Below are 23,122 nucleotides of genomic sequence, written 5' to 3'. Positions count from 1 at the left end.
TCCTCCACCCAGCTGATTCTCTCTCCTCCCTGGTTCTCTACGTGAGCACGCACGCGCTGAAGACGCGCGTCCTCGCAGCTTCGGAACAGTGATGATGGATGATGCGCGGTCCTTCCCCTCCTCCTCCGCTCCTCCGACTCTCGTGTCGTCACCGCAGGAGCCACATCACTTACTGTGCGTGAAGTCGAGCAGCGCCCACGCACGCGTGTCGCCCACAGCTGGAGAGCAGATGTAGAGCGTGGTGTTTCTCCTCTGCAGCTCCTGGAGCAGGAGGAGGAGCAGGAGGAGGTGAGGAAGTTGGAATCATCACTGCTGACTCTGCAGCCACGCAGCTGCAAGAACAGAACCGGCGTCCAGTCATACGATCAGACCGAACTCTGAACCAGAACAAGACCCAGTAAAAACCACGTCCACGGATCCATGGAACCTCAGGGTGCAGGGTAGAGAGCGTTTCAGCAGGGGGCGCCTGCGAGTAAGAGAGAGAAAAGAGCAGGGATTCACAAGTGAAGCATTTACTCCACGGAAGCTCATGGTGAGTTTATTATTATTACTACTATTATATTATAATTATTATTATTATTAGTGGTAGTACTAGTAGTACTAGTAGTAGTGCAATATTCAATGCTGAAGTACAGATTGCTACTGATGTAAGAGTTTTTAAGAACGTCTAATATGTGATAGTGCTGTAGTTTTTATGGCATTGGTAGTGTAGTACTGGGAGACAGTACTATTTGTATTTGTTAGTATTAGTAATGCTAATAGAATTGATTAAGTAGAGGACATGTACTGGCTGAAGAAGTAGTAACAGTTGTACAGTATTGGTAAAAGTTGCAGTATTGGTGGTGCTGGTACTTTCATATTAGTACTGTTGGTACTATCTTTAAAGGAATGGTGGGAGGAGCAGTACTGGTGTCGGCAGGGTTAGTAGTAATACTAGTAATGGTAGTGTTGTACTATTGGTGGCAGTGCTAGTACAACTAGGGGTAGTATCCATTGCTGAAGCTGTAGTACTGGTGACAGTAGTACCCACTGTAGTAGTAGTGTTAGTAGTACTCACTGTCTGTCTCAACCCTGTTCTTTCTGTTGATTTTTTGTTGTTGTCATTAAAAACATTATTTCAGTTTCAACAATAAAGATTCATTTTTAAATCATTCCGTTTCATTCGTCTCTCATTGTTCACCTACAGTCAGAACCTACAGTCAGAACCATTGACTCCACTGTTATTTTGTTTTTTTTCTGACTGTCTGAATGTTGCAGTTTTATTCCACTTATCTGTCTGTTCATGTGCATGTGACCTTCAAGTGCAGTATGTTTATTTTTCTGCTGAGAGCTGATGAATAAATGATGACAGCGACAGAGAGAGAGAAGGAGAAGTGAATCACAGTGAACCCACAGTCAAAGATCTCCACTGGTGAACCCACACCTTCTTCTTCTTACCTTCGTGATTTGTCATTTTTCTAATGGAAAACACAGGGAGAACTGCATTGTTATCATTATTATAATTATTGTTATGGTGTGTGTGTGTGTGTTGCAGGGTTGGGGGGGGCGGGAGGGGGTGTCGTGGCTGCCAGTGTGTGCAGATGGTCTGTGTGGCCACATGGTGTTTTTACCACTCTGAAGAAGATGGTTAATAATAGAACCAATATGAATGCTAATGCTAACGAATGCTACGAATAATAGCAATAGAAAGAAATGGGTGCAGGTAAGGAGTCTGAAGGAAACATGATTGACAGGAAAAAAAATCTTGGCAACAAAGGATGTGCAAAAAATAAGCACAAAAAAGTGCAAAGGATAAAAGGTTACAGTTTAAAATAATAAATAACTGAGCAAAAACGGTCAGACTTTGAAGTCAACACTTCAGTGTAAAAGAACTCGTGTAATTTCTGCTACTTGCTACTGGTTTAAGAGTATTCACAGAGTAATACTTCCATCTACTGTACTCACTTGATCATGTGACTCAGAGTAAAGTGGAGAGCAGTGATCTCTGCTGCTGCTGCTGCTGCTGCTGCTGCTGCTGCTGCTGCTGCTGCCGCCCAGGCCTGCGTTCCTGTGTTTTCCACTTGATTTCTCTGGATCTGCAGCAGGGAGTGAATCAGTCAGCTCTGCCACTGGACCCTGTTCACTGGAACGTGATGTTGAAGCCCCGCAGAGACGGAGACGAGAGGGAGAGACGTGACAGTGTCTCTCAAAGCCAAAGGCCTGACATGTCAGAGGAGAGAGGAGGAGGGGGGGGGGCAGGGGGGAGGGGGGGAAGGGAGGAAAGGTGATTGCGCCACCACCTGACGACTGCTGGTACAGTAATGATAATATCCTGTTTCTTCTACAGGATTTGAAGAAAGTCTTGTCTTTCCTTCCATATCCCGGGAACTACCTCCACCCAGTGGTTTACGCCTGCACTGCAGTCATGCTGCTCTGTCTTCTGGTCTCCATGGTCACCTACATGGTCCACCACAGGTCGGTTAATGGATCAGTACTGGTCACGTCTGTGGCTGTATGATGAACACGTTCCTTCACTTCAACGTGTACACGACATCAAAAAGGTTCAGGTTGACTTAGGCTAATGTTCAAGCTAACAAGCTAACCTTAATAATAATAATAATAATTATTATTATTATTATTATTACTGGACTGGAGCCACAGGGCTCAGACTAGCCTCAAACACAGTAACCAGTACCGACTGTGGCACCGTGCACAGTCCACCTCAGACATCTAAAACACCCACTCAGCCCAGTATAACAGACAGAAACAGAAAGACGCCACAGAGACGTAGCCTGTCCTCACTCTGTCCTGACATTCAGCTGGTAAACCTTTTTCAAAACAAACGCAGACACTTTCAAAACAGAAGTTTTTTCTAAACTAAATAAAATCTTCAAACTGACAACATCAACATGGACTTATTCATGACCACGCTCTCTATTACAGTGTGATCCGCATCAACAGGAAGGGCTGGCACATCCTCCTCAACTTCCTCTTCCACACTGGACTCACATTCGCAGTTTTTGCTGGAGGCATCAACCAGATCCACCTTCCACTGGTGTGTCAGAGTGTAAGTCCTGACTGGGTTGGACCTTGGACTTCTGTCCTCAGCTGTTGACACAGAGAAAGTTACTTCCTTCCCTCTTGTGTATCTGTCTAGGTGGGTGTGGTTCTCCATTACTCTTCTCTGTCCAGCATGCTGTGGCTGATGTTCACTGCCAGGAACATCTGCCACGATGTGTCCAAAGACGCCCTACAGGCCCAGAACAGGAACGGTCCGACCAAGCCCCGAAGTGAACCAACCATCCTCAGGTGAACTTTACAAACAGAGGGTCAAATTAAGGCGTGGTCCTGTCTGCTGGTTCTTCGAGGCCTTTATAGTGGTGTAGAAGTAGTAACCATGTGACTTGTTCTGCAGATTTTATCTCATCAGTGATGGAATTCCTCTCATAATTGTTGGCGTGACCGCAGCCTTTGGTCTGGACAACTATGGGAGCAGCGCCAACACTCTGTAGTAAGTAGACCATCGCTCCGACTCCAACCCCCACCTCTGTGTCCAGTGTTCTGAGCTAATCCGTTCCCCAACATCTGTGTTTGTATCTGTCCCAGTTGTTGGATGGCGTGGGAACCAAGCCTGGGAGGTTTCTACAGCCCAGTGGCTGTTCTGGTCCTGGTGATGTCCGTGTACTTCCTCAGCACCTACATCCAGCTCAAACGCCACCCAGAGAGGAAGTACGAGCTGCGTGTTGTGAGTGAGGAGCAGCGGTTGTCGTCCTGTGACTCCAACCAGTACTGCTGCACAGAGGCTGGACCAGCGTCAGAGCCTGTTGGAGACGGTTCAGCGTTTGCTGCGGGTGTTTCCATGTTGGCCAATGAGCAATCGTTCAAGTCTCAGCTCCGGGCCACAGCCTTCACTCTTTTCCTCTACCTTTCTACCTGGGCTTTAGGAGGCCTGGCGGTGTCACAGGGACCCCTGCTGGACATGATCTTTAGCTGCCTGTACGGGGCGTTTTGTGTCAGTCTAGGATTATTCCTCCTCATCCAGCACTGTGCCAAACGGGACGACGTGTGGCACCGTTGGTGGGCCTGTTGTCCATCCAAGTCCAAGTCCAAGTCAGAGGATAAGGATGGAGGTGGACAGAGTCGTACACAGGTTGTCCATCAGAGCCATTCTCACCTGGGCTCTCCATACTCAGGAAAACAGCACTCTCCACAGCTTCTGCAGAGTTCTTACCACAAGGTGGCTCCACCTTCCCCAAGCACAGGTCCGTGCTGCGTAGCTGTGATAAGTCCAGTCGTACCTCTTAAAGAGCCAACGTCCTCACCATGTCCACAGCCTCTACCTGAAGAACTCCCTCGTCCTGTCCTGCCTCTGCAGAGCTGCCTCGTGGACAGAGCAAAGTCCCACTCCTTCAGCCGTCCTCGCCCATGCCTGCAGGACTTTCGCACTCACTTGAACTCTGTCAGTATGGATGGCTGTGTGCAGAGCCCCCATGTGGACATTCCTGTACACCGTCTTCAAAGGTCCAAAAGCCCACACCCAGACCTGAAACTTCCCTTTACCAGTACAGGTTCCTGCCACACCCTGCAGAGGCAGACTTCCTGCCACAGCGTGCAGGACTCAAAGCCCTCCTGCCAAAACCATTCACCAGACGTGGTCGACCGCATCACTTCCTGCCACAGCCTGCACCTGCCAGCTCATGCAGTCCACACCTGCCAGTGGAGCATGTGTAGTTCAGGAGATCCTTCTTCCAGCCCAGGTTGTTGTTATGACCAACTTGAACCCTACACTTCTCAGTATCGACAAGAACCTGATTCCTACAGCTGCACACCAAAGACTCCTGCAAAAGACAAGTACACCCTCTCTGTTGATGTGGAGCAGAAAGGCTTCCCAAGAAACACTCTTCCTCGACGTCACGGAGCCGTGAGCCTGCGAGACACCATCACCAGAAACAGGAGTCTGCAGGAGGACAACTTCTACGGTTTAGATGTTTCTAGAAACATCAGGACTGGTCCTTGGAAGAATGAAACCTCTGTGTAGTTTTCAAAAGGTTCTAGGTTGTACCACAACGGAGCTCTCCTTCAAGTGGCTCCTTCAGGGAGTACATGGTTTTCACTGCCTTTAGATGTGCTCCTAATCTTTGGAGGAATCTTCCAGTGGGACCTTGAATCCCCAGGGCCTGAAATCCCTTTATGACTGAAGAGTCTTTAGGTGAAACAAATCAGCTGTAAAATTATTTGTTCCAAAGCTTCAGTTGTACAGTTACAGTATTTCATAGCTTGTATCGGTTGGTAGCCCTGCTCCTCAGTCTCCTACAGTCTGGACCACACAGACTCGTGTAAGACCGTTGATCCACCTCTAGTCAGCATTCCTTGCCTGACACACCACCGTGACGCCCATAACCAGAGAACCTTCCTGGAACAAGTCTTAGTTTACGAGATGGAACCAAAGCTAACGACCTTTCACTGCAGGAGGTTAAAAAAAAGAAAGTCAAACTAGTTATCACCTATTTCCCCTTTAGCAGAAAAAACAGACTAAAGACTTTTTTCAAAGTCTGGGGAGTAAACCTGCACGGCCAAGTTCATATTCATGCAATTTACCTAGAAATCGGCGGTTTGCCTAAGTCCTAGATGGACCCTGTAGACAAACCCACACTGATCCCACCTTTCAATCCACCTTTAAATACATTGGCTTATCCTGGCACTTTAGCTATAAGTGTGAATTTAAGATTTACTAGTTTATAAAAACAGTGAATATAGGTGTTGAAGATGACGCATGTGTGTATATATATACACACACATAAATATATATATATATATATGTATATATATATATATACACACAGTAACATGTCCTAGTTTTCAGGACTGGTACTAGACTCCACCTCCTGTTTCCAAAGAAACTGACAATTTCAGCTAGAATTATCAGGACCCCTGTTGGCCCCTGTTGGTACTACACCTGGCACAGATCATTGAAATGGTTTTTACATCCCGTCCTTGGTTTAATGTAGCGTGAGCATGTGTGCGTTTCTGTGTGCAGCTGTGCATGAACTGGTACAGTCAGCCGTGGTGTGTTCGTGTTTCAAACATGACCTTGTATTTACACTTTAATATTTGATGGGTGGAGTTTTACATTCACTACTGTCTTTGTTATAAGGTTTTGTACCAAAATGTGTCGGACGTCAGCTGCCCAACGACAAATATTGCACTAACATGACAAATGTTTAACGTCGTCCACCCAGAGCGGGTGACAAGACGAAGACAGTGTGTGTCAAAGCACAAACCTGCAGCTAGAGCATGAAAACTACCTACTGTGAGGAGGACAGTGACATCACACACCCTCAATGTTGTAGCATCAAAGTCACTACATCTCAGGATTTCAGACTGACCTGAACATCTTCACAGACAGACTTTACTCCCAGTCAAAGTCTGTGGCCAACAAAGAGAAGTTAGTTAGTAAAAAAACCTTCACTTTCTGCTAAATGCTAACTGACCAATCAAACCAAAAAAATGAAAATATTTTTTAACTCTAACCTTAAAAAAATACCTAGAGATTTTCTGAGCGCTGCATCTGTAACTACTGAGGCCAGGACTCCAACCCTGACCCTGACCCTGGACTCTCTAGATGAAGAACTTCTGTAGTCCACTTTTTACAACTCTTTGACTGTCTCCAAGAACATTTAAAACAGTTCCAGTCCTTCCACTGTACCTGCGACACATCGTGGTCACATGGTCTGATGCTCTACACACAAAGTGATGAAACAGACAATCAAGGCCTGGACTAGGTCCTCAAGGACCTCAATGTTCCAGGAGGCTCTACAGAGTGTCACCCTCTCTCTCTCTTCCTGTCACCACTCCCTTGTTGGAGGTTGTCAACTTCAACGACTGTTGTTGTCCTGCTGTTGGTGACACTGACCACCAGGCAACAAAGTCAGAGCAGATGTTGTATATGCACTATAAACAAAGCTCTACTGTGATTCACCTGCACGGGTCAGGTACTGCAGTACTCACTGAGTAAAGAAGCCTCACAGAGTTTGGTGACTTCATTTCCTGTTTTTCACCCCAGGTCCAGTGTAACTTTATAGAAGTGTGTCGACTATTTTAATGTGATTATTTGACGTGTGTGAAAAGTTCACTGTAGAAAATAAAGTTTGACTGACAGACAGTCCAACACGTGGACATTTGGCTCCTTTAATACTAATGACCTTCACCAGTTCACCACAGGGGTCACATGATGAGACCACCACTGCTGTACACACACAGAAGACCAGCAGCTAGAGCCAGGGATTGAACCAGTGACCTTCTTGTTGTAAGACAGAAACAATATCCACTGAACTCTGGGAAGTCCTAAATGTCCTCCTGTGATGGTTTGTACATCTCTAAGAAACAAGACTGCTCATCTTCTCCCTCCTCCTCTCACAGCCCATCCCCTCTCCTCCCCCTACCCTCCCCCACACAGCCACAGGCCTGAACCAGTTCAGCAGCAGACCAGTCAGAAACATTAGGCAGATTTGTCCTGACATGAACGTGACCTATTTAACATACTGACGAAAGCCTGAAGACCTGAGTGCAGTGACCTATTGACCTGCACCTGGTCACATGACAAGTGCACAGACACAGGGTCCGGTAGAACAGCCCCCTACTCTACAGTGAATAATCTATAGCTGCTTCTTGGGGCACTTCTTTTTACCCTGCGCCTCAATTTTCTCCATTTGTCTGGGTTTGGAACCAGCAACCATTGGCACTGAAAAGATGAGCAGCCTGGGACCAACGGTCCTGCCCTGAAATTATCATCATCATCATCATCATCATCAAAACAGTTGAAGACTGATCCTGATCCTCCACAGTACTGTGACATCAAGCTACAAAAGAACAAATACAAATAAGAGATGAGTAACAATCAGAGAGGAAGGGAGCACAATACAGCCGAGTGCTGCCCTCATGTGGACGCATTGTGGAATGACGGTCCAGAAATGAATCCAGCGTTCTGTAAAAGTCTCAAGTCCTAAGCCATCAGTTCTCCACAGAGTAATAAGAAAGTACTAGTTACTGTAACCGTTTCACTTATATAATATTAATTAACTACCACTTTTCATTTAGCCAAGGGGTTAGCTAATATTTAGTTCAGCCAGTGTTAGCTAAGGGAACAGAAGTCAGAATATGGATCTGGACCACCAGACCAGGAGCTGCACTAACATCTGCCACCAGGTTCATGGTTTGTTCAGACTGGTCAGACCCACATAGACAAATCAAGGCACCGTGTGAATCATATGTACATTTATTGGAGGAGAGTGGGCCACTCAGTCAGACAGTACAGAACAGAACAGAACAGTACAGTACAGTACAGTACACAGGTGTCCACCTGACACAGGAAGTTGGAGGCACTTAACAGGAAACGGATTCAACAGCCAATCAAATGACACTTCATCCGGTCAGCATTCAGAGCTGACCAGGACTCAAACGGACTGTGACCTTTGACCAACAGATTACAACACTTTTCTCTGAGCCCTTGACTGGGACCGATGTGGAGTAGAACCATTTAGAACAGGGGTGTCAAACTAAAATACTCCAGGGGCCAACGCTGCCCTCTCATTGGAGGGCCAAAAGATTAACCACAAGGACCAGAAAACATCGTTAAAATCTACTCGTAGACCACATGTGAGTGGACCATGGTGGGAAGTGAGCTGCGTGCCAGGATGTGAGAACCTGATTAGGATGTTTAGTCTGGTATCCATATTTTTTAAAATATATTTTTGTATTTTCAGTAGAAAAAAGCAGGTCGACAGACAAGACTGACCAAACAGCACGTAGTTCGGCTTCAGGTACCTGCTCAGTTCAAAGGAACCAATGATTGGACACAATGACATTTAAAATGGTACTAATACCATGTGACTTCCTTGAGGATTTTGTCACAGATCAGTTAGCCACGTTCATCAACACAGAAACACAATTTTTTAAATATAAAAGTGACTTTCTCTAAAAAGAGGGTTTGGTTCTCAACTGAAGGCTTAAAGTCAGAAGAATCTACAGGTCTCCAGAACCAACACCACATCTTCGACTGACACAGGTTAAAAACAAGATTTGTTGGGGGGGGGCGGGGGGGTAACGTGAGCACTGGGAGTTTGGAGTTAAAACGGAACAGAATCGGACAGCTTCAAATCGGTACTTCTGTTATCTGTTAATCTGTTGTACGTCCTATAATTAGGTTCCAGTGCAGGGACTGGCAGACTGACCTGAACCACACAGACCAGGTCCACGGTCTAAATAAAAGGAGGACTTCTTCACTTTGACCTTCTTCTGTCAATCATGTTGTCAGGGAAGTGCATAACTGTAGTACTGTAACTTCAAATCAAACTCAGACTCTATTAAAGTACTAAGTCCATAAAGACAATGTATTTGGACCTTGTTGTTGTTGAACATTTCACAGATAAGATCTCATTTAACACACGCGCATGGACACACACACATACACACACACGTACATACAGACTTATCTCAAACAGATGGAGTAAACATTTCAAACTTCCAGAGCCAGAGATTTGAAGAAATCTCTCGGTGAAAAAACGGGACCTTTAGGAGCGAATAACAATACATACATGTGGTACTACAAAACAACCTCTAGGGGGCGTTTTGAATAAGATGATCAGGAGAAACTATTAACATCCTCAGAGCCAAGCTGGTGGAACCTTCAATTTGAGGTTCATTGTTATCAAAGTGAGGCATGATTTTAAAGATTTCATGATTGACAAAGTTGCATAGTTTGAAGTTCCAGGTTCTGGACCAGTGAGTCTCCAAATAGTTCTGTACAGGTTACCAAATGTTCCTAAACAAGATCTAGTTGGCGGACCTCTGTAACAAAGATGACATCAGAATATATTTACCCCCATCATCAGGTATATGTCTGCAACAAGACCTCCACCAGTCACTCTGGACCAAAGGGTTCAGTCTGGTTCTGCTGGGTCCACGGAACTGGTTCGTGCTCATTCATCCAGATATAAATCAGTGGACGGGGGTGACGTGTCTTCAACCTAGCTGCTATGAGACCAACGTGGGTCTGTCCGTCAGTAAATTGTGTCCTACCAACCTAATGAACCTGGAAAATCTGGTCACTGTGAAGAAGGTCAAAGGTTTGAGCCTGAAAAAGACAAACACCTGATGACAGGAAAATATACTCCTATCACTGACACACACACACACACATATATATATATGTATATATGTATATATGTATATATATTAGTGATGTCTGATAATACCGGCCCAATATTAGCATATTATGGAATATCTGTAAGAATTGTTATCAATTCTTCCTCAACAATGAAAACCCGATAACACAATGCCTGGGTTTCGCCAAATGATGTGTGCCCTAAAAATAATGGGAGAAGGACTTAGGGATAAACGGCTGTATATTACAGTGAAAGTCACTAGATGGCAGCATTGCAAGTCATTTAATAATCTCATACTAATACAGTGCTTTGTACAGATAAATAAATAAATATTACCAGGCCTATGTTGGTATATCGGTTGATATCGGAATCGGAAATTAAGTGTTTGGACAATATTGGCATATCAGATATTAGCAAAAACTTAATATCGGACATCCCTAATAAATATATATATACACACATATATATATATATATAATCATACTGGCGAGCTGCCAAACTAATCAGTAGAAAAAGAAGAAGAAAGTGTGGGCTGTAGAACAGGTAAACATGGCAGGTTGATCAACTCCTCTCCTGATGATGGTGTCAACTCAAATACATACATATACATATATACACATACAAATATATATATATGTATGTATATATATATATATAAATATATATATATATACACACACATACATACATACATCTATGTGTATCTTTGTATATACATACACACACACACACATATATATAAAGGAATCATTTGTACAGAATAATCTTCTATCACAAAAAAAAAAACAACCATAAAAGTTTTACTGTACAGTTTTCTAACAAAATATACAAAAGTCCCTTTAACTAAACAGAGTCTGGTTTGTGTGACTGTGTTTAAAAATATCAAATGAATGTGAAATCACCTGAGTATCTGAACCTCCTCCATTATTGACCCCTCCCCTTATAAAAGCAGTGCTTCTCAGTTACAGTGTACCAGAGTCACAGCTCAGAGTGACCTGTGCAGCTAGCTTAGAAGTCATGTTAGCACTAGCTACTTGACAAGAATAAGCACCTTTGTGAAAAGATAAAACTTTGATTGACATGAGAACGTGTCCTGACATAGTAAACCAACTTTCATAAATGTTCAGTCTTTAAAAATATACAACTTCTATCTTTTTGTCCCACCGTCCAGGACGCAGTGGTCTAAAAAAGTTTGTTCCAGTCTCTAGTGGCCTCCATCAGGTGTCTCTGACCATGTCCAATCCAGTCCTCCTGACTGTTGAAGAGACGACCACAGAACCAACAGTCAAACACCACACAGTTCCGCCCACCGCTCGGTTCTACTACCTCATATTTCTTTCTGCTTTTTTTCCTCAACATCATTTTCAGAAGGAACCGTTCTCTGACCGAACTCTGAACTGGACGAGATCTCAGACCCTCTCTTTGAGAAGACCCGACTTTGGTAGAACAGCTTGTCCCTGGAGCACCGAGTTCAGCCAGTGCTTGAACAGTTCTCTGAGACAAGGAGACCTTGCTAACAGAACCTCTGTGTCTGTGGACCACCTTCATGATGTTGGCCACCTCTGGGATGTCGGCATCTGGATGGTTGAGCACCACCACAGGCTGGTACCTGCGAGGACATTTGACCTGCTGCAGAGAGCTGAAGGGTGCCAGGCGCAGGGTCCGCTCCACCTCTTTGGCCACAGGCCTCCATAGAAGCACTGCCTCTTTTTCACTGGCTGCTCTGTTGGAGAGTCTCCTGACTTTATGTCCCGTTGTTGGGTATTCGTCATCAAACAAGGCTTTCCTGCGTCGTTTCCTTTGGCTTGGCGGTCGGATGGACCGTGGCGCTAACATTGGCTTCTCTGCGTCACATGACTGCACCTTTACATTCATCTGAGAAGGTTCCTTGACATCTTTTTGGACAGAGATAAGTTTGCCGACTCCATTGGAGGCATTAACGTGAGCTTTGTTTGGTGCCACCAGAAAACACTGGGTCTGAGGTCTGGTGGCCAACAACAAAGGCTGACTGTTGAGGGGAGCACCACTTTGCAGAAGGCTACTTGTAGGAGTAACCAACTTAAATATGACTTTGTTTGACGTGTTCTCCATGCTCTGACTGAACTGATGTGTCCCTGCCTTTGTGACCTGGTTGTTCAGAACAGCGCCAGGTTTAGGCGGGGAGATGTAGCGGAGCAGGAAAGCCTGTCGGCCCGACTGCAGTGTCCTGGATTTGTCTGCAGAGTTGACTGGCATGGCAAGAACAGGCCTGGAGTTCAGTGAGAGGGGAGTACTGGCTAATCTGAGGGCAGGAGTACTAGGGGAGGGGACGGCTGGAACAGACTTCTGTAACAAGTAACAGGTAGGTTGGGTCTTTACAGATTTGTCTTTTTGTGTATTCTGTGGAGTACTTGACAGGAGCACTGGGCCCTTTAAACCTGTTGGACTGTTGATGAAGTACTGACTTGAGGAGGAACTGATTCCTGGTGGGACAGGAGAATAAAGAGTAGTCCCTTTGACCGCAGTGCCTGCCTTTGGACTGGACACTGCTAAAGTGCTACTGGGTTTTAGAGTTACACTACTTTGGCTAGTTAATGTTTCTACCCCAGGTTTCAAGTAGGACACATTGATCTGAGGGTGTGCAGAGTTTGTCAACAATTTGAATCCAGGAGTTGACTTGACCTGCACTGGCACGGCCAGTCGGTTCTCTGAAGTCCTCAGGAGAACTGGTTTCTTACCATCGGGCAGTTGAAGAATTCTTAGAGTTGTTTTGGTTTGTTTTAAAGATTCTCCGCTAGAGTTTGAACATTTTAACCTTTCAGTGTCCAGTTGTTGGGAAATGATTGCCTCCGAATGTTTTTCTACGACAGAACCAAAGGACGTTACATTACTTTTAGTCTCGGGTATATTTTTGGATATAGGAACGCAGTCGTCCTCAACTTTGATTATGTTAAATTCCTGGAGCACTAAGTCAAAGTTGTCATCCTCAGTTAAAGGATCATAAACACTAGATAATTCCTCACTGTCATGGCTGCCAGACTCCTGCTCTGTAGCATCTGGGGTGTTCTGACACGGTTCTTCTAAAGTGTTTTGTGTGAGCGGTTCTGGCGGGTCTGTGTGTGTGAGACTAACCTTTGAGACCTCACATGTACTTTCCCTGTCAGCTGAAGGTTTCAATGTTTTGTTAAAGCTAAGAAGGGTGGGGAGTGAAGACCCACACTTGTCCTTGGAGTAGTTATGAAAGGTGAAGACGTCCTGGTTAGCAGAACTCTGAGTGAGGTTCTCAGAGCTCACCACCCGTTCTCTGAGAAGAGCCGGGTTGAAACTGGACGGCTCGGTTGAGTTTTGCTCACCGTTTCTATCTTTACTCTTAAAGCTGAGCTCATAAGTACTTTCTGGGGAACTATGACAAACCTGGTGATAATTATGAAAGGAAAAACTTCTGTGATTTTCTGAGTCTGCGTCGGTCAGTGTTAACACAGATTTGGAGACTTCTGTTTCCTCAACAACTCCAACTTCTGAATCAGAACAAAGTGATGTAGTACCAGCGTTGTGCGGGACTGGATCAGAGTCATCAAACCTACTTTTCTCTGACCTCACTGTTTGACTTAAATGAACGTGGTGGACAATGTTGTCATTTGTCATGGAATCTGAACCATTTGAAGACATTTTGTGCCAATGATCATTTTGGCCCTCGGTACTGTGAATGGAGGCTACATCCAGGTTACAGACGGCTGTTTCTTCTTCCTCCATCTTAACCTTCACTGCCACAATGTCATCTGGATCCATAGGTGAACAGAAATGGGGTTTTTTAGAAGGTGGTGTAGAACTGCGATGATCCAAACAGTCCCCATTCTCAATGGAGTCGTTACTGTGATCGGTACTGGGAGACAGTTCCTCAGCTGACACTTTTGAATCTGATTTTCCTGATTGAATGACTTTGAGAACCAAGTGCTTTTTGCCATCGACCATTTTGAATCCCATCACTTTGGTCGTACAGTTGGGAGGAATAGAGATTTTGTTTTTTAGCATCAGAACCGTGAGTCCATTTGGGTTTTTGTGATTCACAGCATCGGAACTTGCAGAGACATCAGCGTCCTGTAACATGACAGAGGTGGACTGATCGCTGATATGAGAACCATTGTTTTTAGACACAGTTCCATCAACAGAGTGCTGGTACTCCTCAACGAACTGCTCCTCGTGAACTAACCTGCCGTTCTGGTTTGGTAAAATCCCAGGAAGGCAGTTTGAATTTGATATTTTCTGGGTATCCTGGAAATGTCCACTCTTTTTCAGCATTAGTTTGAGTGCTGATGATGTGGAGAGGCCACCGTCTTCAAAGGTCTTCAGGGGTCTCCTCTCCACCATCTGTTTGTGAACAGCTGCCATGTGTTTTTTCAGGTCCTCGTTCCTCACAGCACCAAATCCACAGACCAGACACCTGAAGGGAAAAACACCTGAGTGGGCTTTGATGTGCTTCTGATGATCATCCTCACTCAGGCTGATGTGTCTGCATTTCAGACACCTCCAGTGGTTCTCGTTGTGATGATGGAGGTGCTGAACGAACGTCCCAGCGTCCTTGGTCGTAAAGTCACACCAATCACACTTAAAGTGTCCATTCTGACTGTGACGCATCATGTAGTGTCTGGTGACCAGAAGCAGAGAGTACTGAACACCGTCATTGCACAACTCACATGTAACAAGGGTGTTTTTGTGCTCTATTCGGTGGCGTTGAAGAGCAGAAAACTCATGTGTGACAAATCCACAAAGATCACAAGGGTACGTCGGAAGAGTTCCTTCATGAGCCACTTGGAAATGTTTGAGGAGGTCGTTGGGACTGTAGGTGAACTCATCTTTACAGACAAGGCATCCGAAACTCAGGATCTTCCCGGTGAAGAAAGCCCCTTGTTGTTGGATCTTACAGTGGCCTTTACCCAGAGTTTGTCTTGTTTTTTGGGGGGAACTCTCACGATCCTTGTTGGAAGATTCTTCTCCATGACAGAAGAGCGACTCGTCAGTTACGTCTGTGAAATTCTTATACACAAAGTCTGTTACCTTTTCATTCTCTAGTACTGATAAGCTGCAGTGTTTGGTGGAGTCGTGAGGTATGACGAGGTCGTCCTCTTCCATAGTTGCAGATATCTGGAAATAAAAAATAATCACAGATGAATTTTCACATTCTCTGCAGGAAAACAAACTGAAGTGCAGACTAGCTGCTGACCATCACAGTTTAGATTTGAAGTCACTCTAATAGACTTTTAGTTGACAACAGGCAGTCATTTCTTAGCTGGCGTCTCACAGCAGCAGCAGATAAAAACATCAAAGTTCAGATTGTTCTAGTTTGTTTTGGAGAATACTTGAACATTGTTACCTATGTCCCGTCAGGAAAACATCAATGAATGTGGTCTGAGAGGAGGAGAAGCCTGTCGCACTGCCACGTCGTCTGTCAAACAAAATAACAAACTTACAGTTGTGTTTTAAAACAGAAACATTTGAATATAAACAAAAATCATAACACTAAGAATCTGAGTTGGAAAAGTACATTACATCCTTTTAACTCAATGTCTAAACAAAAAATATGACAAATAATAATGGAAGTAATTAGCACTGTAAATACAAGCAATTAATAACAAATGAGCAATGTCAGCTTTTACTACAGTTTAAAGAGTCTAAACTGAAATACTGTTGTATTATTTTAAACCCCTTCAACCCTTTTATTACTATTAACCTTTTTATAGTATTAACACCAAGTTATTTCTATTTAAGCCCACTGGTAAACCATAGCCACATAAGGGTTTTTGGAACTAGAACATTGTTACTCAAAGTATATTGTGTCTTTGCCAACATGATATGAGAGTTTTCTTCCAAAGTAGTTCCTTCAAAACAGATGTGGTTAAAAAGTTGTAAAAAGCAAAAACCAATGTTGTCTATATGCCCAGACTTGTTCAACAGTCTTTTAAAAACTATCTTATCTCAAAATCAACATTACATTCTGTTGGGTATTTAAAACAAAACATTTATTATAACATTTAAAGTTGTTTTGAATTTGACAGAACACTTCATACAAATTAACTTCCAAAACAGTTAGAGCCACTCTCCAAGGCTTCACTTTTGTCAACAAATGACTTTGTACATTGTTGAGAGAAAGTCCTTGGAATTAGAAAATAACAATTGCAGTTGGGATCACCATGGTCCCATACCTGCACTCACAGCTTGACCTGGGGCAGGATTCAGTGATGTTTTGAAAACTAGAATTTAATGAAAAGTTTTTTCATTCCTTCTGACAGTTGTGCATTACTTTTTGGTACTGTTTAGCTTTACAGTAGTTGTTATTGGTGGATTGGTGACGGTAATGAAGGCTGATCCATCAAATACACATTCACAGCAACTGAAGCAACAACAGGCTGAGATAAAAACACGCTTTCTCTATGGCAACTTCACAGCTCCACGAATGTCAGTTAAATAGGCCGCTATCTTTTTTAGTTTTTAATAAAGCAAAAAATAGTAATACATTATTTCATCAGTCCCTCTCCCCCACACCCACCACCCACTCTCCCACGCCAAGCTATTCAAAGTTACGGAAAATTATCCCGTTTCTTACTATGAACTCGATGGAAGTCGCGGCAGCGTCCCAGTCCGAGTCCGACATCACGGAAACGAGTGGAGAGGTTTAAAACACAGTGACGGTCACTCTCGTGCATACAGAAAGAGTAGAAAGAGTCGCCTTCCTTCCCTCTCCTCTCTGTGGAACCACAGCGACGGCAGCCATGACACTTTACATCCGGGGAACTGATGACGCTCCAACAGCAGCGGAGGGATATCATGACTTTGTTGCTTCTTTCTGTTTGGGAAAGAATAAAAATAAATAATCATTTACCCATGTTTTTGTGACACTCCATTGTCATTATTATCATAATAAAGAATTTCGAAGGGGCTGTGAGCTAATTCACGATACCTTCTTTAAATTAGGACCTTCTTAGCGATAGGATTCTTACGTCATAACATGGCTGAGTGAGTGGAAGAATAAGCATTAACAGCAGCAATGGCGGACGCAGCCATTTCCCCCTGAATAATATCACAGTGATTCGCCTTTGTTGATGCCCAAAGATTAATCGTTTTTCAATACAATTAAAACTTTAGTTCTCTTTAATTAAATGTACAAACCTCACACCTACATGTGTTTAATCAGACACACAACTAGTGTAACAAAGCTTAGAACATGTCTTGCTGGTCCTTTCCCAACACTGACAGGCTGCATGTCGGCCATGTTGGATTTCATACATGCAGACACTCTTTGTTTGAGTAAAGTTTTATTTATTCCCCACATTTAAGTTGATCTCTATCCCATATTAATATGCAACCAAAAATATACTTGAAATACGGTATGGTAGAACTCATAATAAAACATAGTAATATCCAGAACACCTGTCACTGTATGAGCTGTATTTGACTTCATGCACTAGTAATTAATATTGATATTAGGAATTCTTTTAGATTTTTGTATTTGTGAAAAATGCTTTAACTTGATTTAGAAAGGACGATTTGTAAAATCAGTCTACCATTCAAAGGATGTCATGGTTTCATTGAATGGTTTGTAGAAACATCTTATTAATAGGCAGCTGAGTAGCAGAGCGTCTGTATCTTTACTGTAAGTTGTAACTGTTTCGTCGACTAACGTCAGCGTTTTCTTTAAGTGAAGCTCAAATGCACACAACACAGAATTCCTGCTCTTTATTTTACATAAATTACACTTGAACTCCAGCCCATGCATCCTCATCCTGTACATGTTTACAGAAACATTTATTGCACAGTACACTTCCTGTTTTTGAGCCTCTTGTCTTCAACAGGAGAGTCTGACGTCAGTGAGATAAACACAAAATGTGTTTCTTTTCAACAACCTTATACTTCAAATACAAGCAGTCTTTTGTTCTACCTGCAGGTACACATGTGATACGTGTCAGTCGTCTCACAGCAAACACACAAAAACACAGGATAACTGGTAATACTTCTGATACGTATGTTTGTGTATGCAGAATTGTTCAGGTCAGAAAATGTGTTCTGGTTTTGATTATGATCCTTGAACATGATTGGACGATGCAATCACAAGCAGGTTTGTGAAAATGTGTGTGAGTGAGTGCATCTATAACATACCGATGGTGTTCGATGGTCACATGGTGACCACATGGAGGATTTACTGCATTGTTCATGAATGTTCTCACGAAGCAAAACTGGTCATTTGGCCCACCTCGAGCAATGAATTATGGGCTTTCATTGGCCAACATCAGGTATCCAGGTGTCAAAAACTAGGATGAGGCTCAGCCAGGATGATAGCCTTCTTCTGGGCCTATGTCAGATCAGGTATGTTGACCCAACGTAGGTCCACAGGAGCATCATCTGTACCTACACTGGATAGTACCGATACCAGGGACGGGTCACTTTTAAACTACTTTTGCTGGGTGGACACACAGCATTGCTGAGGGAAATACTGAGTTTGGTCACATGTTGAAGAACCTGCTGAGCTTGTAGTAGTTCATAAAGAGATCAGTGTCAGGACAAAAGTTCCTAACACTGTTCCCACACATCATTATCTAGAGCCAGATTGTTGATGTAATAATGATGGCTCCCGGAGTATTCTGTCCTGCAGTGCTGGACCAGAGTGTTAGCAAAGTCCCAGGACTGTGGTACCAGCTGGAAACATCAAACCAAGGCAACAAAAAAAAAACATCTTCCATTAATGATGAAAGAACCGGAGTGGACGTCCAGAGAAGAGGACGCACACCTTCATCCTGTCTTCTCAGACTTGTTGCTGGTGTCCACACAAGGTTCAAACACACACCAAACATCAGATCTTCATGCCGAGCTTGGCTTTCTATGAACACACATTAAAGTATGGGTGAATGTTATGTTAGCATTAGCCCTAGTTTAACCTTTGTCATAACTGCTCTAATGGTACTGTTTCATACGTATACTGCTGAACAGGAGAAATACAACTATTTCTGGATTTCTATTTATTTATATATGTTGAATGTTGCATGGCTAACATTTGGCTAGCATCTAGCATTATTTTGGTTTGTACTACTTTAAGTTATTTCTGCTATAACTGAGCTATCTTCAGGTAGCCTTACGTTATTTGGGTTATTAGGTTACGCTGTTTGTAGCATTTCAGAAATACTCTAGTTAGCCTGTAGTTAAGTTATATTTTGAATTTCTTCAGCTGTTTCTAGGCAAACTTTAAGCTGTGGTCATTTTAACTTATCTTTGAAATTCAAACATGAGGTACACACTCACAATGCCAGAGGCGTGTTTGGGTTTGACGCTGTAGGAAGCTTTTTCCTTGGCCTGACGGAAACTCTCCTCGGCTGCCTTCAACCTGCAAACACACAGCAGTTAAACCGAGGGGACAGAGAGAGAGAGAGAGAGAGAGAGAGAGAGACAGGAGTCACCTCTCCTTCAGGATGACTTTGTTCTCCTTCTTCCACTGCTCCTTGAAATCAGACGTGAACTCATGCCACAGACTGAAGAAGGTGTTCGGAGAAACTTCCTTTTCTCCGGATTTTGGCTTCACAGAGAAGAACACCGAGAGTTCCAGGAAGCTGAAACCAACAGAGATGGACGGTCAAAAGATGGCTGAGAGTCTGAGGACCACGGTGTCCCAGAGACACCTGGGATCAGGGTTAGGGTTAGAGATCTGGAAACAGTCGATCAAATTATAGAACTGCCTGGCCCTGAGTGTCGTCAGACTCTGAACAAGTCTTCTTGGACATTGTCTGACCACTACAGATCTCTGACTGTCTCTGGGACTGTGGGACCGTGGTGGGGACAGTCTAACTATCACACATGGACATGCGTCCCTACAGTGTGTGCGTGCTGCTCAGCTGATCCTCCATGGTCTTCAGTTCAGTTTTAGCTGAAAAACAATAAACACGAGAACAGTGATTAAAACTTTAGAACCTTCAGTTAATGCTGACCCACAGCGCCACACGCTGACAAGTCTGTGGTACCTTGTGACAGGAAGTCCTCCATCATGTCCTTGAATGGCTGCAGGTTTTCTTCTTCTGAAACTTTACAAACTTTCTCCACCTCAGTCGTACACGCTGGAAAAGATGGAACTGGAGTGATGCTGAGAAGATCCACTGAAGGTCAGGTGTGTGTGTGTGTGTGTGTGTGTGTGTACCTCTCAGGTCCTTCCTGAGTCTGTTTAGGTCTTTTTGAAAATCATCAAACTTCATCTGTGACGCCTGGAACACGTCATGAGGTTCAGGGAGAGGAAACACAGACGTCTCCCTGCCAGCATCCTATACACACACACACACACACACACACACACACACACACACAGACAGAGAGACACCTGAGTATGACCAGGAGGACCAGTAAACACAGTTGAAAAGAGAAGACAGAAACGCTGACCTCGTCAAAGTGTCTGAGGTAGTAGGAGACCACGTAGGACAGAAGACTCTTCATACTGTTCTGTAGGTGGAGACCAGAGACAGAGACCAGTCAAGGGAGACAGATTTTCATGGGACCAGGTCATGACCTTCAAACCGTCTTCTCAAAGTCTCTCTTTACTCACACTACTCTTCACATCCTTCAGTTTGGGCAGGATGTCCAGCGTGAAGCCGTCAGCTTGGCCTCTGGTCCGGTTCCCTCCGTTCATGAAGTTTCCAAAAGCCAGGACCAGACCCAGGACCTGCTTCACTGTCTCAGTGTCCTGTAAAGTCTACAGAGTTGGAGACAGAATGTGTTGGTTCCAGTTCTGGTCCTGCTCCATGGAGGTCACGGTCCGGTCCAGACTCACCTTACACACTCTCTGAAGCGTGTCCAGCTTCCTGGTCAAGGAGGTAATGCACTCGGAGAAAGTTGACTGGAAGAGGATGCAGAAAACTCTGCTGGAGAAGTTTGGGATCTCAGAGAGCTGGAGGAGGAACCTTTATCCAGAAGAAAGAGAAGAAGAACCATCAAGACCTGAATCCATGATCAACACCGTGAAGATCCTGAAGGTACTGAGGTCATGAAAACTTCTTTAAATGTTATTCTGACATGTGACCACATGACCACGTGACCATAAAGAAAGGAAGAGACAGCAGACAATGTTGGAAACGACTAAAGACAAACAAGAAATATTGACTGTAAGGGCTAAAGAGCTGAAAGATGTTAAACTTCTGATACTGTTGACATGACCTGAGGTACTACTGCAGTACAGTACCAGATGTACTGTAGAGGAACTCCATATCAATCACAGGTGCTCTTTTACTACATACTCTACGGCCTAATGTTCTCCATGACCTCCAACCAGAAGACCCAGAAAAGGAACAGAGCTACCATAAAGCATCATGGGAAATTCTCCAGTATTTTTAAAGGTGTCTGAGGTTACTCTGTAGAATGTTCTGTTCATATTTGACCATTGATGATGTCATCAGCGGTGAACTCACTGCTCAGGCTTGTCCAGAGGTTTAGGGTTCTCCTTCTCTTTCACTGACTTCACGTGCTTCTCTATCTTCTCTAGCTCATCCTTCTGGGCTCTCTGGAGACAACACACAGAAAGGTCACAAGGTCAAATGATTAGACACACTCTTGTCGACTTTAACTTCCTGGTGTTTGAGAAACGTGGGCCTCACATTTTCATACAGAGCCTGAAGGGTCTCCAGGTCCACCACGGAGTTGTCCAGGTTCAGGATGGCTGGGAGACAAAGAAACCAGGGTGAATCCTGGACTGGACTGCTCCTTATACACTGGTTCTGGACCAGTGGCCCACTGGACTTGAGTCACAGGATTAAGACTCACCGTGTTGGATGTCCCTCATGTCCAGGTGTAGCGAGGACATGAGAATTCCCACGGCCTGAGAACGTTTGTTGTTGAGGAGCTTCATCACCTACAGAGGAGCAGAGTCAGAGGCGGGGTTTCAGCAGACAGGCAGATGATTGGTGCAGTTCAGGTGACAGACACGTGGACACAGGAGGAACACCTGCCTGTTTGGTCTTGGACTTGGTGATGGTGTCGGACAGCGGCTGCTTCTTCTCCTTCACTGCTGTTTTTGAGAACAATTCCACGAACTCCTCAAAGTCGACGTTGGGCTCCTCGATCGAGTCCCACACTGACGAAGAACTAACCTCCCTGAGAAACCAGGAAATAGAATCTAGTACTGTTGAACAAACAGTTCCACCTGACCCCCCTGTCACCCCCACCCCCACACACACACACCAAAGTCCATCAGGAAACTCAGAGATTTTAGCTCAGAATTTTATCTTCACTGTTTGAACTTATTAGTTCAGATTTTCTTTAATGACACAAACTGGCCACAGGGGGCAGCAGTGGACCAGCAGCCCCTGTGTCCCACTGACTTCGGTGTGTGAGAGTGAGCGGTCCACAGAACTGGTCTACATGACTAGACTTTGGTCAGAACATAAATGGTTAATTAGAAAGAAAACGTTGTTACTTTTTGCTGTGCAACTGGATCCTGGTCCAGTAGAGCGGCTTCATGGGCCGTGGTGGTTCTACCAGAGCCTTCCTGGGGGGCTTCTCCTGAGTCAGACCCAGAGCATAAAGTCCTAGCGGCAGAGGAGGCGGCAGTGACCCGAGGGCTCCTGATGGAGCATGGGGGACACAGGTGACTCCTGGTGGTGGGGGAGGAGGTGGAGGTCCACAACCTAGGAGGGGGAGGAGGTGGAGCTCCACAACCTGGAAGAGGAGGAGGAGGCGGTGGAAGTCCACAACCTGGAAGAGGGGGGGGTGGTGGGGGTGGAGGTGGACCTCCTAGTCCTGGTAATGGAGGAGGAGGAGGAGGTGGAGGAGGAGGCATAATTCCACCAGGAAGAGGTGGTGGTGGTGGTGGTGGGACAAGACCCCCAGGAAGAGGGAGAGGAGGAGGAGGAGGAGGAGGAGGAGGAGGAGGGGGGATAGTGACCCCAGGGAGAGGAGGAGGTGGAGGAGGTGGAGGTGGAGGAGGAGGAGGTACTACAGACTGTCTGGATTGTGCAGCTCCTCCTGCAGGAGAAGGAGGG

The 23,122-nt window shown here is 44.7% G+C and overlaps 3 protein-coding genes across 3 annotated transcripts in view; 1 reads left to right on the top strand and 2 right to left on the bottom strand.

The window, feature by feature from the left end:
- The first annotated feature begins 417 nt into the window (after nucleotides 1-417).
- Nucleotides 418-7,147, top strand: adgra1a (adhesion G protein-coupled receptor A1a). The gene is made up of 6 exons (XM_008314906.3): nucleotides 418-532; nucleotides 2,327-2,454; nucleotides 2,923-3,046; nucleotides 3,137-3,288; nucleotides 3,395-3,490; nucleotides 3,586-7,147. The coding sequence occupies exons 1-6, from the start codon at nucleotides 530-532 to the stop codon at nucleotides 5,015-5,017; spliced, it is 1,935 nt and encodes a 644-aa protein (XP_008313128.1). The 5' UTR covers nucleotides 418-529; the 3' UTR covers nucleotides 5,018-7,147.
- Nucleotides 7,148-10,908: 3,761 nt separating this feature from the next.
- On the bottom strand, nucleotides 10,909-17,404 carry LOC103382204 (zinc finger protein 518A). The gene is made up of 3 exons (XM_008314907.3): nucleotides 16,723-17,404; nucleotides 15,493-15,564; nucleotides 10,909-15,263 (listed from the first exon to the last, which is right to left on the bottom strand). The coding sequence occupies exon 3, from the start codon at nucleotides 15,249-15,251 to the stop codon at nucleotides 11,325-11,327; it is 3,927 nt and encodes a 1,308-aa protein (XP_008313129.1). The 5' UTR covers nucleotides 15,252-15,263; nucleotides 15,493-15,564; nucleotides 16,723-17,404; the 3' UTR covers nucleotides 10,909-11,324.
- Nucleotides 17,405-18,139: 735 nt separating this feature from the next.
- fmn2b (formin 2b) overlaps nucleotides 18,140-23,122 on the bottom strand; it is a 13,462-nt gene continuing 8,479 nt past the window's right edge. The window contains exons 8-22 of the mRNA XM_025057415.1: nucleotides 22,800-23,082; nucleotides 22,558-22,768; nucleotides 22,091-22,235; nucleotides 21,906-21,993; nucleotides 21,740-21,801; nucleotides 21,554-21,645; nucleotides 20,920-21,049; nucleotides 20,695-20,841; nucleotides 20,532-20,591; nucleotides 20,296-20,416; nucleotides 20,123-20,215; nucleotides 19,977-20,028; nucleotides 19,565-19,714; nucleotides 19,410-19,491; nucleotides 18,140-18,990 (exon numbers count right to left, since the gene is read on the bottom strand). Coding sequence (XP_024913183.1) covers nucleotides 18,964-18,990; nucleotides 19,410-19,491; nucleotides 19,565-19,714; nucleotides 19,977-20,028; nucleotides 20,123-20,215; nucleotides 20,296-20,416; nucleotides 20,532-20,591; nucleotides 20,695-20,841; nucleotides 20,920-21,049; nucleotides 21,554-21,645; nucleotides 21,740-21,801; nucleotides 21,906-21,993; nucleotides 22,091-22,235; nucleotides 22,558-22,768; nucleotides 22,800-23,082 — 1,743 coding nt within the window. The 3' untranslated portion in view covers nucleotides 18,140-18,963. The remainder of the gene's footprint in view (nucleotides 18,991-19,409; nucleotides 19,492-19,564; nucleotides 19,715-19,976; nucleotides 20,029-20,122; nucleotides 20,216-20,295; nucleotides 20,417-20,531; nucleotides 20,592-20,694; nucleotides 20,842-20,919; nucleotides 21,050-21,553; nucleotides 21,646-21,739; nucleotides 21,802-21,905; nucleotides 21,994-22,090; nucleotides 22,236-22,557; nucleotides 22,769-22,799; nucleotides 23,083-23,122) is intronic.

The sequence above is a fragment of the Cynoglossus semilaevis genome, chromosome 8 (genome assembly GCF_000523025.1).
Source record: "Cynoglossus semilaevis isolate Cse_v1.0 chromosome 8, Cse_v1.0, whole genome shotgun sequence".
Taxonomy (NCBI): domain Eukaryota; kingdom Metazoa; phylum Chordata; class Actinopteri; order Pleuronectiformes; family Cynoglossidae; genus Cynoglossus; species Cynoglossus semilaevis.
This window is presented reverse-complemented; position numbering and strand designations above follow the sequence as displayed.

Bases quoted from the DNA above. Each gene is read 5' to 3' on its own strand.
- adgra1a (XM_008314906.3), top strand. The intron at 3,047-3,136 runs GTAAGTCCTGAC...GTATCTGTCTAG, and splicing joins TTCCACTGGTGTGTCAGAGT to GTGGGTGTGGTTCTCCATTA. The intron at 3,491-3,585 runs GTAAGTAGACCA...TATCTGTCCCAG, and splicing joins AGCAGCGCCAACACTCTGTA to TTGTTGGATGGCGTGGGAAC.
- LOC103382204 (XM_008314907.3), bottom strand. From the start codon at position 15,251: ATGGAAGAGGACGACCTCGTCATACCTCACGACTCCACCAAACACTGC.